The sequence below is a fragment of the Ovis aries genome, chromosome 2, assembly GCF_016772045.2.
Source record: "Ovis aries strain OAR_USU_Benz2616 breed Rambouillet chromosome 2, ARS-UI_Ramb_v3.0, whole genome shotgun sequence".
NCBI classification, from domain to species: Eukaryota; Metazoa; Chordata; class Mammalia; order Artiodactyla; family Bovidae; genus Ovis; species Ovis aries.
In genome coordinates this window covers 131,629,544-131,649,431 of record NC_056055.1, presented here as the reverse complement: position 1 = coordinate 131,649,431, position 19,888 = coordinate 131,629,544, and the positions used below count along the sequence as shown (strand labels likewise).

The 19,888-nt window shown below is 36.6% G+C and overlaps 1 protein-coding gene across 1 annotated transcript in view; it reads left to right on the top strand.

The window, feature by feature from the left end:
- The window catches only part of PLEKHA3 (pleckstrin homology domain containing A3), a 36,736-nt gene extending 19,586 nt beyond the window's left edge, over nucleotides 1-17,150 (top strand). The window contains exons 7-8 of the mRNA XM_004004543.5: nucleotides 1,222-1,337; nucleotides 4,249-17,150. Of these exons, the coding sequence (XP_004004592.1) occupies nucleotides 1,222-1,337; nucleotides 4,249-4,376 (244 nt within the window). The 3' untranslated portion in view covers nucleotides 4,377-17,150. The remainder of the gene's footprint in view (nucleotides 1-1,221; nucleotides 1,338-4,248) is intronic.
- Nucleotides 17,151-19,888: the final 2,738 nt, after the last annotated feature.

The following is a 19,888-nucleotide window of genomic DNA, read 5'->3' as shown; positions in this document are numbered from 1 at the left end:
GAGAAAAAGCAGTTGATATTTTAACGTATGTATTCATATCAGCACATGTAAAAAATTTACCTTTTTGATCTTGCCAGTGTATCCCATGCTGTTTATCTTAGCAGGTAATATTCTTGTGAGTTGCTATGGTTGTCTCATTGGTTCTTTGGAAAGTGATGAAATTATAGTGACATTAGCATTTATGTCTCTACATTAATATGGGCTAGAGGCAAAAAATGGTTATTATAGGATTATATATAAAATCATGTGTGTGAAACTTTAGAAATTTGTAAAGTACTATAGAATTTAATGAATCTTTCTTTCAGTAAATGTCTATTGAGTGGCTACCAAAAAAAAGAATAAATGCTGAGACCGCTTATTATTTTGTCACTATTTTTTCCCCTGTCATGATTATGTAATTGATTGAACTATTATGTGCTCATAGGAGTCCAGTGTTGTGTCTAATTCTATCAGGAAATGAAATAATTCACCAACTGAATTTTCCAGAAAAAATAAAACTTGATTGCTTTAACAAAGTTTAATTTTTTTCAAATTTTTATTTTTATGATTGAATTTTTTACCTGTATTTTATCCATTTTGCCTTATTAAATAAGCTACAATATGAGTCTTTAAACTTTATTTTTTCTTGGTGAATCAAGTTTGTCATTAAGAACAGTAATGTTGGGCTGTCATCCAGTGATAATGCTATTGAGTGGTGGTGATTTGCTTCTGCGTTGAATTTTTTAGTTTGATTTTCCTGGTTTTCCAAATTGGTTTGTGAAAACTAGTTTTTCTAGCCTTCACTTGCTGCTGTGAGTGAGTTGGCTCCTAGCACACTCCCATACTGCTGGCCCATCCCCTTTGCTCTGCTGTTTTAGATTGGATATGGGTGACACCAGATACATACGCTTGTGAAGGCTATAACTTTTAGTTTTCAAATACTTGTTAACTATAAGACATGTTACTCTCTAGCTGGACCTTCCTCTATAAAAGAAGTCACTTATTGTACCTCTTTTCCTTTCAGTTTGGTTCAGAGGCTGTATTCCCCAGCTTACCAGCTAGGTTCTAAATGCTTTGACTTGTTTATGGTCTGACCTCTAAAGGAGTAGAATGTTGTTGAAATAGAACTTTGAGTATAAAAACAGTTCCTCTTTCATTAAAGAGAAGTCATTGAAAACTGCAGTTAAGTTGAGGGTGTTTTCATTTGTTGGAAGTCCTTAATGCTTTTTATTTAATTTGCAGGAGTAGCCACTCTATAAAAGAACCAATGTCTGCACTTCACCGACTCTCCCAGCGACGCCGAAGAACCTACTCAGATACAGACTCTTGTAATGATGTTCCTCTTGAAGACCCAGATAGTAAGTTAGAAGGGGTATGACTCTCTCTTTGGCCTGTTCAGCAAAATAGGTGTGGGGCTCTGTAATTGTTGAGGAATACTGGCAGTGAATAGGGTCAGTACTAAGAAGTACTAAATATCTCTTTGTAAATGCCGTATCTTAGATTTACATATGTAATATCAACATTTTTATTCCCATTGCATTTCGGTGATTTCTTAGTAATCTTATATTCCCACTATATTTGCATTTAAAAAACATTTAGAAGGAAGCATAAATTGTGAGTTGGATTCTAGGGAAAAATAAAGGCAAGTTCTAAGTTCAGAGAAAAATAAGTCAACATTGTTACTTAAATAATTTGAAATGGCCAAGGTAAATAATTTTTTTCTGGTGGTGATGGTGAATTACACTAACATTTATTCCTGTGCCTTTTTCTTCCTTGTTATTGAAGAGACAGTATACTATGATTGAATAGGAAAGATTTTGTGATTTCTGTTAAATTTAATTATTTTTTTCTCCAGAGCAGAAGCTTTGAAAGTCTGTCAGAATATGTACTTAGACAGTAGTGACCATGATTTCCAGTGAATGCAAATATGGTATTATTATTACAACTCCATTAATAGACTTTTGCTTTCCAAAGGCTTTACTATTTTTCCATGAAACATGGGTAGAAATTACATATTATTTTCAGTTAAGGAACAGGTTGTGTTCCAAAGGTTTATTTGTAAGTCAGCTGCTTGGAACAAGATTTTATTTCCTTTATGGAAATGAAATGGTGAATGGTAGTTAGATTCTTTAGACTGCATAGAGGAGCCCAGCTAATTTATAGTGTGGCTGAAATGAGATGAAACAATGGTGTTGGATTTCTAATATTTGATTATATTGAAAACATTCATTAACATAGAGTTGTTTGACTTAATCAGAACATTAAACAGATTTAATTAGAGGGGAATGTGAAGTTCATGAAGATGGTTGAGATTCTAAAAGGAACTGCTGCTCACTTTCAGATCTCAAGAAGTTGTTGGCATCTTTTTTCCTTAATGTCCATTTTTCTTACAGAACTAATCTATTTATTGATGTAGAACACTACTGTGTACTTATTATCATTTTGAATTTAATTTGGGGCAACAAGTGAATAAATGAAAGAATGAAACAGATTGAGTAGGGGAAGGGTATGGGAGAAAGAAACTTTCCTAGGCCAATTTAGTACATCTTCGAAGTGATAAGAAAAAGAGGGAGATGGTTAAAGAGGTTAAGTATGGGGAAGAAAATGTCACCTGAGGCAGGTTCTGTACATTGCGATTTACCTTCCTCTTTCTGCCTTTAAAAATACATGACTCTTTTCATCTAGAGCTTATGAAGCAGTTTCGTACTGCCTTGTACTTTTTAAAAAAATGCCATTTCTCTTTTTTAAGGGTGTCAATTTCATTTGTGATAGCTAAATTAATTTTTTAAGCTAGCCATTTTCCTTAGCTGTCTTTTCTTTTAGAACCTCTGGTTCTGAATTGTTGAAAACTGTTTTCATAAGATCCAAGTGTAAATGGCTTATTCCATATAACAATTTAGCTGTTAAGGAGTGTAACAAAATTAGTTTATACACCCCTGTATGCAAATCCACACAAAAACCTGCATTTTTAATATATGCATATGCATTAATCTTTATATCCGTACATATATCTCAACTCTTTAAAACTTTTTAAAGTTGGCAAGTATAGGATAGGTCAATTTTAGCCTTAGATTTCCTTTTTTTTACCCTAAAATTTAGTGTCCCAGTTAGCTGACAAAGCAGAGACTGTATTAGTTCTGTTTCTTAGAAAGTGTGGGCTTCCCTGATACTCAGTTGGTAGAGAATCTGCCTGTAATGCAGGAGACCCAGATTCGATTCCTGGGTCCAGAAGATCCCCCAGAGAAGGGGAAGCTATTCTTGGGCTTCCCTTGTGTCTCAGCTGTAAAGAATCCGCCCGTAATGTGGGAGACCTGGGTTCAATCCCCAGATTGGGAAGATCCCCTAGAGAAGGGAACAGCTACCCACTCCAGTACTCTGACCTGGAGAATTCCATGGACTGCACAGGGTTGCAAAGAGCTGGACGCGACTGAGCAACTTTCACTTTGTAGAAAGTGTACTGGGCAAATTGACAGTCTTTATGTCAGCACATACTTTCCTTTGAGAGATGCAGCTACTACTTATTAACTAGATTTTTAGGAATTTATAAATTTTATGTTAAATTAAAAATATGTTCATGTGCAAATGAACAGGACCACGCCAGTGTGCTTCATGTGCTCGCTTGCAGCTGCAGTGCTGGTTTGGTGAAACCAAATGGAGGTGTGAGGACTTTCAGTGTGAGGTACCTAGTCAGCTTTGCTCAGAAAGTCTTGTGATGCTTTGCTGTATACCTGAAACTAACAAAACACGATAAATCAACTATATACCAATAAAATCAAAATATTAAGGAAAACAAAGTCTTGTGATAAAAAGACCAAGACCTGAGTTAGTCCTAGTTCTGTTGTTACCAATTGTGTGATCTTGGGTTGGGCCTGTGATCTTTTCAGAACTTGGTTTTCTTTGCCTAGAAAATCAGGAGGATGCCAGCAGCATTAAAATAATAAGGCTGAAAAAGCAGTAGTTAATTAAGACTAAATTCAAATTCAGCAAATCCTTATTGATTACTCCATTATGTGCAAACCTTGGTTCTAGCAATGAACAAAACAAGTATCTCTACTACTTCAGATAGTTTCATAACTACTCATGAATTTTTTGGTTTCTCCTTACAACTGCCAGTATTATAAAAGTTAGATTTTTACTCTTTTAAGTAAACCATCGAAAGCTTAGCAGGAAGCTACAGGGATTTCATGTCCCTGAATAGAAAATGTTCTTTTACAGAGGACTGGAGTTATACTGGTAGGATGTTTAACTTTTTAATCAATTTCTCAATAGGACCTGTTCACTGTTCAAGAAATACACTTAATGGAGATTTGGCATCAGCAACCATTCCTGAAGAAAGCAGATTTATGACCAAAAAAAAATCTGAATCAGAAGATCCTCTTCTATCCTTCTCTTCCTGAGGAAACAGAAGTGTCCAACTTCTGCCAAGTATTGCTATGCAAAAGCTGCTGTAATTAAACTATGTTATAGGGAGTAGTTTTTCCCTTAGGATTTCTCTGCACTTTATAGAATATTGTAAAACAAACAAAAAAACAACCCACATACCTTTGAAGTGTATTTTATCTTTATATAGTTTATTTGCAAGAGTATTTTCCTAATAACTTCACAGTATGAATGTGCATCTTTTTTTTTTTTAAACAAATGATGGTGTAACATTTTGACATCCATAAGGACAAATGTAGATATTTTTCTAAAAAACTGTGAGGGACTGACAGCTTAGTCAGTGTGTATTGTAGCTTATAAACATGAAATCTTATAAACCTAAGGTTTCAGTTTGACAGAAGTGTGATAAATATATAACTTGTGCCATGGACCAAATGGTCACTTTACCCCAGCTGAAATGAGTTACGGTTGCAGCTTGATGGTGTTTGTATTATATTCCTTTAACCAAAAAGGAAACATTTAATATTTGAGATATTTTTACCCCAAATACTATGACATTGAGGATTTTTAAAAAACCAGACTGTGCTGTCCTTCGTATATGAAGTTGACACTACTGATTTATCAATACCAAATGTTGTGTTAAAGTATTTAATTTTTACTTATTTATTTTTCTGTTGCGTCAAAAAAAAAAAAAAAGATTGCATCCTAACTTTTATGACCTACCAAATTTAAGATGTGTGTGTATTGTTATTTACATTGTTCTAGAAAGAAGTTAATGTTGTAGTGACCTTGCTCACTTCATCAGAGAAATAAATGACTTGCAATGGAAGAGGATTTAGTGCTTTTTTTTTCCCAGAATAGACATTATTAAGCTACTGTTGTAAGGTATTGATATTTGCAGCTCTTTAGAATATCTAGACTTTTTTTATTTAAGAGTATTTATAAAAAAAGGAATCTGTCAAGGCGACTGCCCTATGTAACTTGAGAATGGCATTATTTAAAGAACAAATAGCATTTTTTAGTAGTGCCTGTCCATGCCGTCAGTGTTTGCCTTGTAAACTGTTTTTTCAATTCACTTTGGAGTGACGGTTTTGTCCAAGGTTTTAGATGAGGAGCACTTTAAAACAAACTGGTTTGATGTTTTTAAGTTAATCATATGTTTAATAAATATGTGGTTTTTGCATTCAAACTCATCATATAATACATTGTATTTTTTACATTTATTGATAGTTTGTCTAATCTTTATCAAATGGTAATAATATTTTTTATTGGTTTGATTTTGTTTGTATATTTAGACCTCATAGTAAATACACAAGTAAGGCATATTTTTAGCTTTTTTGCCTGTGAGCTTAGAATGTTATGTCCTATTTCATTTTAAATTTCTCTTGTAAGTTTATGTGGGAATTGTTTTAAAAGATTTGTTTAAAATACTTTTTAAACAAATTAAAAAAAATTGTTATTTCCATATTAAAATAAGTCTGTAGTTATAGGCTTTCTTAAGTTTAAAATGGACATTAACAATCTATACACATTAATATACATTTAGATAAACTGTATGCTACTTAAAGTATTTGACATTTTAAATAGCACACAGGTCATTAAACTATATTAGGAGGACTCTTTTTCTGCTCATGTTGTACTTCATATGTCTAGTTTGAGAAAAAAGAAGGTTGATAATATAGTAAGTTTTCATGTTGAGTGAGTTGTCAGGTTTTTGGCTTCTTTTTGTGTTTTTTTGTAATAGGAATGAGTAGTGATAAGACCATGGAGATCAAGGTGCTACTACTGACTGTGGAAGTTTTTCTAGTAGTTTTTTTGTTTTTGTTTTTGTTTTTAATCAATAAGTTTATAATGGAAACACTATAACAGAGCTTTTGAACTCATGGAAAATAAGTCCATTTTATATTGCTTTATCCAAAAATATGAGTTCCGGAACAGTTTTCTGTAAATATTTTTAAAAATAAAATACAGTTATTTCTGGCTCATATCATTTTTTTCTCCTTGAAGTAGGTGCTTTGAACAAGTTTGCTATATTCCTAAATATGGATTTTATTGTGACTGGAATCACCTTTTTTCCCTTAGGAATCAACTCATTTGTGAAATCTTTTTTTTTTAGGGAATGTCATTGTATCTGGAATTACATCTGGGTTTTGACCAGTGAGTTGATATCATGAAGCAAAGCTTCAGGGAGCTTTGCATTTTGAGGAGCCCAGTATATTTTCAAGGGTGCCTGATTTTCTGAATCTTAAGAAAAAGATGAACCATATAAGAAAAATTTCATAAGAATTTTAGTTTGTTACAATTTTTGTAGTGTCTAATTATTGGTTGTTCTTGTTTTACTTTATCTAGGCCTTGGGGTTGAGAAATTTGGAGACTCTTGGTATATCAGTCATCTTCTAAGCAGAACCAGTGCTTGCTTTCTGTTGTGTGGGAATCCAAGGTGTCTATGCTTAAAACAACTGATGAGAGTTAAGTGGACCAAATTTGAACTGTACTGAATTATTGTGTTATCTTCAGTCAGGACAAGTCCAGAAATGGATGCTATTTAAACTTAAATTCCAAAGCAAGAGATAAAGTATCTTCATTTTGACAATCTCCACGGAACCTTTTACCTTGAATTGTAGGTTTTCTCTGTATGTTATTATAATTAGTGTTTAGAAGTTATCATAAGATCTCAGGAAATACAATCTTGTAATATGTGACTCCGTGCATGTCATAGTATTATTAATTTGGACTCTGCCAATTCTTGACTTATTACATGAAGTGCCTCTGGGTCTGTCCTTTGAACCTTGCTCCTACCACTTGGTGCAGAGGGTATATACTGGCCTGTAAAAAAGCCTGGTTAGGCTGCAGGAGCTCCTTGGAGGAGGTCTCTCTGAATAGCCCTGATCAGGTAAGTAATTGGAGCTGGTAGATAGGGCTTCCTTCTCATGCTTTCCACTTCCACAATCCTCCTTTCTTTGAATTCATACTGAGTTTGTAAATTTGAATTATTTTTTTAAATTAGCTTTTTTGTTTTTTAAGTAATTCATGCACATAGTTAAAAAAAATCAAATAGAAGCTAGAAGGCTTATAGTAGAAAGAAGTAATTCCTCCTCTTAGTGCCCTAGAGGCAAGAACTTCTAGCTCTCAGTGGTTGGTTCTAGTATTTACCTTCCTATTTTAAAATACATTTTATTACTCTTTCTTGATTTGTCGATTTTTGAAATTTTTAAAAAATTCCTTTTATGGCAGGCAGGCAGGATTACTTTGCTTATATCCTCACCTCCCCTATACCCCCAGTGTAGATTAATCACAACTGTTTGTTAAATCGATAGATATAAATATTGTTTATTGATCATTGTTAATTTTTCCTATCATTACTTACTTTCTACTCAGTTCAGTTCAGTTGCTCAGTCGTGTCTGACTGTTTGCTATCCCATGGACTGTAGCATGCCAGGCCTCCCTGACCATCACCAACTCCCAGAGTTACTCAAACTCATGTCCATTAAGTCAGTGATGCCATCTAACCAAATCTCATCTTCTGTCGTCCCCTTCTTCTCCTGCCTTCAATCCTTCCCAGCATCAGGGTCTTTTCAAATGAGTCAGTTCTTTGCATCAGGTGGCCACAGTATTGAAGTTTCAGCTTTAGCATCAGTCCTTCCAATGAATATTCAGGACTGATCTCCTTTAGGATGGACTGGTTGAATCTCCTTGCTGTCCAAGGGACTCTCAAGAGTCTTCTCCAACACCACAGTTCAAAAGCGTCAATTCTTTGGCGCTCAGCTTTCTTTATAGTTCAACTCTCACATCCATACATGACTACTGGAAAAACCAAAACTTTAACTAGACTGACATTTGTTGACAAAGTAATATCTCTGCTTTGTAATATGCCGTCTATGTTGGTCATAATTTTTCTTCCAAGGAGCAAGGGTCTTTTAATTCCCTGGCTGCAGTCACCATCTGCAGTGATTTTGGAGCCCAAGAAAATAAAAGTCTGTCACTGTTTCCATTGTTTCCCCATCTATTTGCCATGAAGTGATGGGACCAGATGCCATGATCTTAGTTTTCTGAATATTAAGTTTTAAGCCAACTTTTTCACGCTCCTCTTTCACTTTCAAGAAGAGGCTCTTTAGTTCTTCGCTATCTGCCATAAGGGTGGTGTCATCTGCATATCTGAGGTTATTGATATTTCTCCTGGCAGTCTTGATTCTAGCTTGTGCTTCATCCAGCCCAGCATTTCACATTATGTACTCTGCATATAAGTTAAATAAACAGGGTGACAATATACAGCCTTGATGTACTTCTTTCTTGATTTGGAAGCAGTGTGTAGTTCCATGTCCAGTTTTAACTGTTGCTACTTGACCTGGATACAGATTTCTCAGGAGGCAGGTCAGGTGATCTGGTATTCCCATCTCTTTCAGAATTTTCCACGGTTTGTTGTGATCCACACAGTCAGATGCTTTGACATAGTCAATAAAGCAGAAGTAGGTGTTTTTCTGGAACTCTCTTGCTTTTTCAGTGATCCAGCAGATGTTGGCAATTTGATCTCTGGTTCCTTTCTACTAGAATCTTTTTTTTTCCTTTAATTAATAATTGACTGCTTTTAAAATTTTCTGTTTTTTAATGTATCTGTTACAGTGATTATCCAAAGACTTAAATGCTAAAAAAAAAGATGATCGGTCTATTCCTTTTTTTCTTTTCCCTATGGGGACATTTTTTTCCACAGTCCTTCATCTTCTACCATCTGGACAATTGCCCTCCAGACCTGTGCATGACTTGGTGGTCATTCTGGGGTCATTTTGTTTTTCAGTCTTATGTTGGATCTCTTGTTTATTGGATCTTTATTAAGATTTGCTTTACATTTTTGTCAAAGCATATCCACTACCAAAGCTTCCTGGGAAAAGCTGGATGAGAGGCAAAGATTTTGAGGCTTTACAGGTCTGAAAATGTCTCTTCTCTTGATTGATTGGTAGTTTGGAGTCTCTGTTGAAAATAAATTTTCTTTTAGAGTGTTGAAGGCAGTGCTCCATTGTCTTAAAGCCTTCAATGTACCTGTGAAAATTCTCGTACCATTCTCTTATTCAGGACCTGTTTTTACACTCTGGAAGCTTTTAAGAGCGTCTTTTTAACCCCTGCATTTCATGAGGATGCACGGATCTTTATTCATTCTTTTGATGGGTACTTCCTCTATAGTACTTAATTTTAAATTTATAGACTTGTCGACTTCATTTCTGGAGGGAAGTTTTTTCTGTTATCTTTTTGATAATTTTAATTTTTAGTAGAATTCCTGTTATTTGAATGTTGAACCTCCCAGACTGATCCTTTAATTTTAAAAATCTTTCCTCAGTTGTGTTGTGATTGTCCTTTCTCTATGCATCTAGCTGTGTCTTGTAATTTCTAAGGTAGCTTTCTTGTCTGCTCCATTTTCATGAGGATGATTATGGTTTTTCCCCTTATGTCTCATTTCCTGCATCGTTTCCTGTGGCATCCATTTGTTTTGGATTGTGTCTTCCATTCTGAAGACTCTCAGAAAGTTGGAAGAGTCATCCATTCTTATTAAGAATTCTTACTAAGATACTAAAAAGCTAACTTCATGTTTCTCTATGTGTGGGCTGGGTTTATCAGTTGTCTGCTTTTAGGAGAGAGCTGGCCTTTTTTTCTTGGAGTTCCCTAAATTTCAGAGTAGGTCTTTTCTTTGGAGCTGTTCATTTTCTCTAGGAAGGATTCCTGATTTCTAGCAGCAGGATATGAAGAAAAGGCTGAGGACCTTACAGTTTGTATGGTAGTATTTACTTTAAAATCTTTCTATTTTTGGCCTTTCCATGCCCTGCCGTACCCCACTTCAGTCATCTTCTGTGTTTTGCGACCCTCAGGTTCAGTTTCTCCCTTGGATAGACTTTGGGGTGAGTGGGTTGTCGGGCTGTGGAGAGTGGGGAGAGGACTTAGGGTCCAGTTGCTCTTTTTAACAGATGTCTAGTCCTGATTTCAGCCCTAAACCTAACACCCTTTTTCTGCAGTAGCTGTTACTTCCAAGTCCTGAGCTTGTTAGGTGTTTGGTTGAGTGTGTTTGTTGGCTGCTTCCTTGTGGGTACATAAGGTTTCAACCTCCTCTGCTCTGCTTGGTTAGTTATCACACCCCTTCCTGATTTTTATTTTTTATCAAACTTTGTTGAAATCTCATACCTATGTAGTCTGTTCTGACAAGTTGATCAGTCTGCCATATTTAACTGGAAGTCTCGGCTGAAATCATAGTCATGTGTAGAGAGTGAAATTTCTTTAGTGTTATTCTGTAATTCTCCCCACACCCTAATGGTTTTCAGTGGACATGGTTTTACTGTACGACCTACCTCATGGGGTTGTTACGAGGATTAGAACAGTCAGTACATATGAAGTGCTTAGAACAACAGTGCCTGACACATGGTGTATGTTAATAAGTATCAACTATTAATATTGTCACCATTATTATGTCACTCTTAAGTCAATAATCCGTTTAGAGTTGAATAAAGATGTTTTCACCAAAGGAAAAATTATTGCTCAGTGGGAAAATCTAGTGTTTGATATTACCCTACATTTAACTAGACTTCATATGAAATGTTCAAGTATTAAATGTTATCTAAGACACATTAAAGCCTTAAAAATTCAATCAGTAATAGTTACTGTTTTTAAAACATAATAGCAATTTTGATGTGCTTTTTAAGCTTTATTGGTATTGTGTTGTGTTGTTTTTTTTTTTGCTACACTGTGCGGCATGTGGAATCTTAGTTCCCTGACCAGGGATTGAAGCCAAACCCCCTGCATTGGAAACATGGAGTCTTAACCTCTGATCTGTGAGGGAAATCCCTGTATTGTGTTTTATTTTAGATATCTAAATATGAAGTATAGAAAACAAAACTATGGAGATGATGTTTATATTCCTTATAGCCGGTAGATGAGGTACTCTTTGAATGTATATAGAAATAAACAGTGGACTCTAGTCACCGCACCTATGAACTAGTGAATATTTATATACTTTTCAGAAAATGTTATGGACTTAGATGAAGCAGAATATCTGCATTTACTCAATTACTGTAAGTACTGCCTTTGTGTCTGGATTAAGAGTGTATATGATAAAACTGAATTCTAATTCTTAGAGGTGAAATGTGAGGAGGTGCTCACATTATTCTTCTTATGGATAGTGAGTTGCCTATATTGGGGAAGGGAATTTTTTTTGTAAGGAGGTTTGCATTCTCTCCCACTAAAGTAGAGTCTCATGGTTGGGACAAATGGCTGTAACTATCAATACCACTAGAGATGCTAGAAATTTTTCTACAAAAAGAATGGTCAGTTGCTGAGTGTGAGTAAACCTCTTTACATATATTACTGGGATGACTTTGGTAGGATAGATGAAACAGGCAGCCATGGGCAGTGTCAAACAGTGCCTGCTGTTAACAGCGTGATGCTGGCATTTCCCCATCCCTAGATGTGAAGATCATTTCCTTATTGTGTCCCTTATTATTTGCTTTGATATTTCATCTCTGGAACTTTAATGTCTACATCTTTAGAGCCCTTGTGCTCCCTCTTTTCCAAATACAGCAACTCCTCTAGTGTATTTTCACAGGATGGCATTTCCCCTTTGTGTCCTGCACTGTGCTCCTTCCCTCTAATAGTCGGCTGGTGGCTTCTTTGAGAATGAAACGCTTAACCTGGGCCAGTAGCTTTACCTCATTTTCACTTCATAACAAAGATGTTAAAGTACAAGGATACAGGAGCAACCAGGAGAAACAGAACCAGGATTAACTCACATGGGATTGACTGGAATGATAAATATTTTGTTTCTCTATCCTGAAACACCAAGTGTTTAAATCATGTCTTCATTTAGTATTTTAGTTCATATGCTGCTGGACTAAGGTTAGTTGCTGAACAGATAACTAATCCAGAATTTATGGAAGGGAGGATTACATTTTGATTAATTTTGATAGATAAATGAATTAATGCACAGAAATAGTAACAAATTTAGCAATTCCTTTAACATCAGTTGTTATTTAGTCCTTGAGTCATGTCCGAGTCTTTTGCAACCCGGTGGACTGTAGCCCACCAGGCTCCTCTGTCCATAGGATTTCCCAGGAGAGAATACTGGGGTGGGTTGCCATTTCCCTTTCCAGGTGATCTTCCTGACCCAGGGATTGAACTCCCATCTCCTGCTTGGCAGGTGGATTGTTTACCACTGAGCCAACATCAGTAAGGGGTACTATATTCAGAACACCAAAGATGAATAAAATGTATGACTGTAATGAATTTCCTTGCTAGTGTCCAGAGTGAGAAGAGGATATTGTTGATAGCTGTGCTTTTGAAAGCTGTCACAAAAACTGTTTCACTCACTGAATCTCAGTGTAAAGTGTGCTGCCAGAGTTGGGGACAGTTAGGAACAGAGGAGAGAGAGCAGTGTGGTGAAAAGGATCAGTAGCTGTCAGGAGCTGTGCCCACACACTCTTCTTTCCTACCCTCTCTTGGTGTTAGTAGGCAGAGGTGGTCATTTTGGATGAGATGCCGCAGTTTAGGAATGAAGATAATGAAGAACACTTAGTGTAATGAAAAGGAGGGCTTCTAGGAAGACACTTCAGTCCCCCTCAGCGCTTCATTTCTCTCTCCCAGCACTCTGAGCTTCAGACTCAGAGAGCTGTGTTATTTCCCCCTTTATCTCATTCATTTTAAAGTAGTACCTGAATATATTTACTTTATTTAAATATTCAGTTACTGTGACTATATATAAAGTAATTATTTAGACAGTGTGAATAAAGTGAAAGTTTGCCTTGACACCCCCTGCTCTCCCAGGGATAACCACTCTTCCGGTGTGTGTCCTCCAGACCTTTCCTCTGTACACTGACTTTTGTGTAAGTGACTTTAAGGCAGTCGTTCAGATCAGCTCATTGAGAGCAAGGTGGTTAAGTAAATGGCAGCACATGTGTGTGGTACAGCTGGCAATAGAGGAGGAGGTGACTCTACTTTTCTTGTTAAGCATTTCTTGTGTATGACAGAATAATTCTGACCTCTGCCCTTTTTGACCTGACATTCTAATCCCTTCACTTACTTTTTAATCATTCTGTGCAAAGAATTGCGTTTTCTGTGCAGTTAGAATGAGGCCATTTCCTTTTGAAAGACCATCCTGGGGTTTCTGGTGCTTTTATTTAATCCTGTGTGTGTGTATACAGTTCTGTATGCATGGTTTTTTGCTTGTGGACAGTGCAACTTGGAACCATTTTTTCTGAGATGTTTATGTTTAGTTTTACAATAGATTATATAAGTTGAGTTACAAAGAATATAGTAAGTTTGTGCTAGGAGCTACCATGACTCAGTCTAAAAAGAGTTGTGTTCTTTGTTTGGCAGCAATCAAAAGTGTGACATAGAGACGGTAAGAGTTAAACATGAGGATTTCTGTCTTGGAATGTATATGTGACTTAAAATCATTTGACAAATTTATATGGTAAATGAGCATACAACAGATACGTTTTAAGTCTTATCTAAGAATCAGACTGCGTACTTAAATAGGAAACCTCTATGCTTGCCCTTTCCCTTGGTGTCTGTGGATACTAGGTTATACAAGTGTTTCGGCATGCCTGCAGAACTGGCTTACCCAGCCGATGTTCAGAGCGCCTTGCTGTGACATCCCATTTTGGATGATGCCTTGGAATGTAAGTCATATGTACAAGGGTAATTTGACTTTATTATTTGTTTTTCTTGTTTTGCGGTTGTGGACCAGAGGGAAGTGAGTGGCAGCAAACACCTGTGATTTAATGTGCTTGACTGGCATACTGTCTTTTTGTTGTTTTCCTTCTGTGCCAGTTCTGTTCCAGTCAGTTGTGGTTTCTGAATTTGAGGCTAGGATCAGCAGAGAGTGACCTGCTTGTGGTGGGCTTGGTGGTGAAAGTACAGGAATGGTAGCAAGGATATTCTGTTGTCCAGAATATAGGGCAATGCTTATAGTCTGACTTTGCGGAAATTTGCTAGATTACTTTTTTAATCACTCACAATACATAAAGTTGAACAACTCATAATTGATTCCCTGTTTTCAGGTTCCACTATCACACAGGGTGAATTTAATCAAATGTATATATTTTTAAATGGAAACAAAAATAACTATCATCCCCCTCTTCAGGCCAGGTGTTTAGCTGTGCATGAACAATGCACACCATTAACTTACTAGCACGCCTTTGTGAATTTGGGGACTTTGCAACCTTGATACGGTGCTTGGGGGAAAATGAAAAAAACAGTGCCCTACTTAAAAATTTTTTTTGAAGTATGAGTTTAGGAAGTGGAATTCTGTAGCATGCCCGTGCTTTTTCACATGTCACCATTTGTGTTTAAATCCCTCTTAGCCATCACTTGAGAGAAGAGTTTGAGTTCATTTGTGGTTTTGCATAAGTAACAAACCTGCTTTGACAAATTGCCCTTCTTTTTCTTTGCTGTGTTTTAAAAATGCAGGCTGTGACTTTTGGGGGGAAGATGTACAGGTGGTAAGTTTTCTTTCTTGCTTTTGCAAATCAGGCTATGTTGTCCACACAGTGTCCTTAATCGGCATGAATCATGAAGCCTAGCAAAATGTACTGACCAATGACCTATTGTTTTTTGTCTTCGTAACAGTCTCTGAGGGGACACGTGGCTTCCTCGGCTGTAATGTTTGCACCTGTCACTTTCAGATTTAACACCTGCAGGTGTTTTTCTTTCTTCTGGACAGGGAGAATGGGGAAAGAGAGTAGGGGCATGGATATAATATTTTAGATGGTATTTTTAAGTTCACGTTCATTGCTAGCTTGCTCTAGAGATAGTAAAAGACTCATTATGTGGGTTTTTTTTTTTTTTTCCCCCGTCTGTTGAAATTCTATATATTACCTCAGCCTTTCCTTTTAACTGGCTCTGAAGAAATCATGGCTATATGTTATAAAAGCCATGGTTGAGTGTTATTAAAATTATGGTTGAATGTTACAAGTAAGTTTCTAAGAACTTTCCAGTATTAACTATGATTAGCCAAAGAGAAAATCATGTGAACTTTTCTAACTTTCCTGTTTTTTTTTTTTTTTGAATTCACTTTTTTCCTCTCTTTTTTTAATGGCTCAAACAGAAAACTTTTTTTTAGGTATAATTGATGTATATAGCATCAGTTAGTGGCAGGTGTACAATAGGGGTCAATATTTGTAATTTTTCGATTGATGTTATATTAGGTTGGTGCAAAGAAATTGCGGTTTCAGACCATGAAGTTTAAATAATTATGACTAGACTCAAACACATCTTTATTAATCAGAATAGGAACCATTACAATCAACACATTTTTGCCAGTGAGAAATAAGTTTGTTTATTCTTGTAGTGTAAAAATCTGTGCCTCAGGATTTGGTGAACTCTTGGAAAGCATTTTCTGTATCCTGTCTGTTGTGGAAGCATTTTCCGCACAAAAAGTTGGTGAGATAATTGAAGAAGTGGTAGTCAGTTGGCAAGAGGTCAGGTAAATATGGCAGATGAGGCAAAACTTCCTAGCCCAATTCTTTCAACTTTTGAACCTTTTTCTGTGCAAAATGCAGTCAGGCATTGTCATGCAGAATTGAGCCCATTCTGTTGACCAGTGCTGGCTACAGGTGTTACAGTTTTTGGTGCATCTTATTAATTTCCTGAGCATACTTCTCAGATGTAATGGCTTCCCTGGGATTCAGAAAACTGTAGTGGATCAGGCCAACAGCAGATCACCAGACTGTGATCATGACCTTATTCTGGTACAAGTTTGGCTTTGGGAAATGCTTTGGAGCTTCTTTTCGGTCCAAGCACTGAGCTGGTCGTCACTGGTTGTTGTATACAGTCCACTTTTTGTCACACATCACGATCCTATTGAGAAATGGTTCATTGCTGTTTTGTAGAATAAGATGACACTTCAAAATGACAGTTTCTTTGGATTTGCTTTAATGTCATTTCCCTAGTATAAAATAAATATAAAATAAGCAGCAAGTAATATCATTAGCAAAGAAAGATAAAGTGAGAAACACAATTAAAATTATATAACCACATTTATTTAAGATATTACAATATCAAACAGCAAAAGTCAACAATGCAAAGATCGTGATTATTTTTGCACCAACCTAACAGAGCCACCCTCCGCCCTCCCCCAAATAGCCTCCTCAGTATCTCCATATTTGGTGGACTATTTTGGAAAATGAATCATTTTGAAAGTGTGGAAAATTATAGTGGGCAGATAGGTCATATGTTTATTCACCTCTTCAAAAAATTTTATTCAGTCAGTATTTTCTAGTTACTGAGTTCTATGTTGCTAGTATTCATTTTTGCTTTCTAATTATCCAGTGTACTTAAAATTCACTGTTTTATTTTTAATAGTTTAGATAAATTGACTATCTTAACTATAGTTGGATTTCCTTAAATTTTCACTTTTTTAGTTAACTAGTTGAATGGTATTAATTGTTCACATTTGCACACTAACATAAATAAGCAAGCATTAGAAAATATGATTGTTTTAAAATAGCTTTTTCTTTGTGTGTATAAATATTGAAAACAAACACTTTTTTTAACTTTTAAAATGTCTTTATTTTTGGTTAGTTTTAACTAATACATATGCTTCTTTCAACAAGAGTTTATGGGTATTTAAATGAATAGTTTGTAAATTTAGAAGTTAAATAAATGGAAATATTAAAATTGATAGAAAAGTTAGTCTGTAAATAAACCTAGTAACCTAATAACAGAACTTTTAGATTGATATAACTAAGCACTTTAATTTTGAAACATTTTCAGAATAGGATTTTTATTCCCAGGGGAAAAATAAATTTCATTTAAAAATATATAATTATTTTGTGAGTATTCTTTTTTCCTTCCAAATGCCAAATGGTGTACTCTACATTTTTTAATGAAAATCCTGCTTGTTTAAAGCATTGTAGCAATTTTATGAATCAGTAAAACTGAGCTATGTCAACGGTGTGGGAGAAAATGTTTAATAAATTTGCCATGATACTAAGAAAAATTTTGAAAGATTAAGGAAGGGTAACCTTTGCTTTTTTTAAGAAAAAGACAACTGGTTTGCTGCCCACTTAGATGTAAAATCTGATTGGCCAATAGTGCTGTGATATGAGGAAAGATGTCAGGAGAATAACAGTTAACCTTTAAGTGAAAACTTTGTTTGATCTGGGGTTGCTCACCTTGGCTACACATTAGAAACCTCCAGGAGCATTTAAACTTCCAGATGCCCAGGTTGCCCAAGAATAATTATAGCAGAATCTCTGGGAGATTATCAGTATTTTTAAAGTCCCTCAGTAGTTCCAATGGGTAGCCAGGATTGAAGACCACTGAGCTACCTGACTTGAGTTTAAGAAGAGGTGTATAGGGAGCATTAAAGTTTGGGGCCATCATCTAACAGACGGAAAGGCCAAACATTTTTCTGTATCATTCTTATCGTGGTCTGAGGATCATCAGCACTGTCTTCACTTGGGAGCATGTTAGAAATGCAGACCCTCAGGTCCCCATCCCAGGTCTGCCTTTGAACAAGTGCAGGTAATCCCTATGCCCTTCAGAGATTGAGAAGCTCTGTTGGAGGCGGCTTTAGGGCAAAGGTTGATCTTGATGTACCTGCGATTTTATTCCGTCTCTGTTTTTCTGTCTTAAGACATTTTCACACAGGGTTGGAAAATGAAATTAGTACTGTGTGCTCATGTCAGCAGGTTGATAAGTAGAGATGATTTTCTGATCAAGAGCACATGTGAAGGAAACAGCCATCACTATCACCATCACCATCAAATTCTCCTCTCTTTACTGTGGGAAAAGAGAAAGGAACTCAAAAAATGGTCACCAGGCCAAAGGCCATGATATCCTGGGTCAGATAATCACCCTATTTCCTAGCTACGTTGCAAATGCCAATAAAAGGTTGAGCATTTTTGGCTTTAGCTTTCTGAGAATAGAAATGGACTATGTGGGGCCTTTTTATAGGGAGTGACCTGAAAGGATTTTGTTGTCTACCCTGCCCTGGAAGAACCCTCTTCTTAAACACTTTGTCTTGCTGTCTCACTCTCCAGCAATTTTGATTTTTGCAGCTGTGAAGCAGTGGGAAGACCACAGTGCTACACGGACACCTGAATCCAGGTCTGCTACTAGCTGTGTGAACTTGGGCATGTTATTCGAAGCCCCTGGATCTCAGGTGTCTTCCCTTTCTTCTTTCCTATTGGTGGATCTCTCCAGGAGGCCTCATTCTCTTCCTTGTGGTGGTCCTCCTACTTATCAGGAGAGGGCTTCTTGCTCTCCCTCCTGGCCTTGGCCTGAAAGCTTTGCTTCAGCTTCTTTGGGTTGTTTGAGGCAGGGAAGTGGGAGTAGAGTGAGGGCAGCCAGCCTCCTTTATAGACGTGGACCAGGGTTCTCAGCACGTAGGGGAGCAAGGAGGCCGGTGTCCTAACTAAAAATCCCCCAAACCAGTTGCAGTAATGTCAGATGATCTGGCAGCTGTTAACAAGCTGACTTCATTCGTGTGTTACAATTGCAGCAAAGAATTCTGCACCCATGTTCTTGCTGAAGTGGGGGCTGGTGTCAGACCAGCTTCCCTCAGCATCTCTCAGATTTCCCCTATAAACTCAGGGAATTTTTGTGCTGATTATTCCTTAGCAAGGAGCATTTGTCTCTGCTGGTTGAGGAGCACTTTTAGGTAAGTGCGATCGGCCTTCTATATCCACAGGTTCCATACTTGGTTTCAATTTCAACCCACAATAGGTAGAAAATATTTGAAAAAAATTCCAGAAAATTCCAAAAAGCAAAACTTGAATTTGCTTCATTGGCAACTGTTTACATAGAACTACTTTGTATTTACAACAATTTACATAGTATTTACATTCTATTAGGCATTACATGTAATCTAGAGATAGAGATGACAATTTCCCCCACAATATCTACAATAATATCTAACGGCATCTTGAGAAAGAGTTTGGAAAATACTGATCCAGACATACCAAAAGGCATAAAACTATTTTTATAATCTTAGAATAAAAATCAACAGGACAATCTATTTTCAAAAGTTCTTATATATACCTAGCATACATTGTTTTCTCCTATTACAAGGAAACTGAATTTTCTGTGCCTGAATTTTTCAAAATTATATTTGGAGTAGAATAAACAAATACAAATTACTTTCTCTTCCTGGAGCATAATCATAAAACATTATTCTTCAAGAATAATGTCTCACCACGGAGACTGTCAGTCTAACCGGTTATTTCACTGACTGTTTCTGATTTACCTCCCTCCCTACCTCTACATGATGCTTCCCAGATGGTGCTAGTGGTAAAGAACCCACCTGTCAATGCAGGAGGTGTTTGGAAAGAGGTGTGGGTTCCATCCCTGGGTCAGGAAGATCCCCTGGAAGAGAGCCTGGCAACCCACTCCAGTATTCTTGCCCGGAGAATCCCATGGAAAGAGGCCTGGTGGGCTACAGTCCTTGGGGTTGCAAAGAGTTGGGTACGACTGAGCGACTAACACTTCACTACCTCTCCGTAAGCTTCCCTGGTGGCTCAGACGGTAAAGAATCCGTCTGCAATGTGGGAGACCC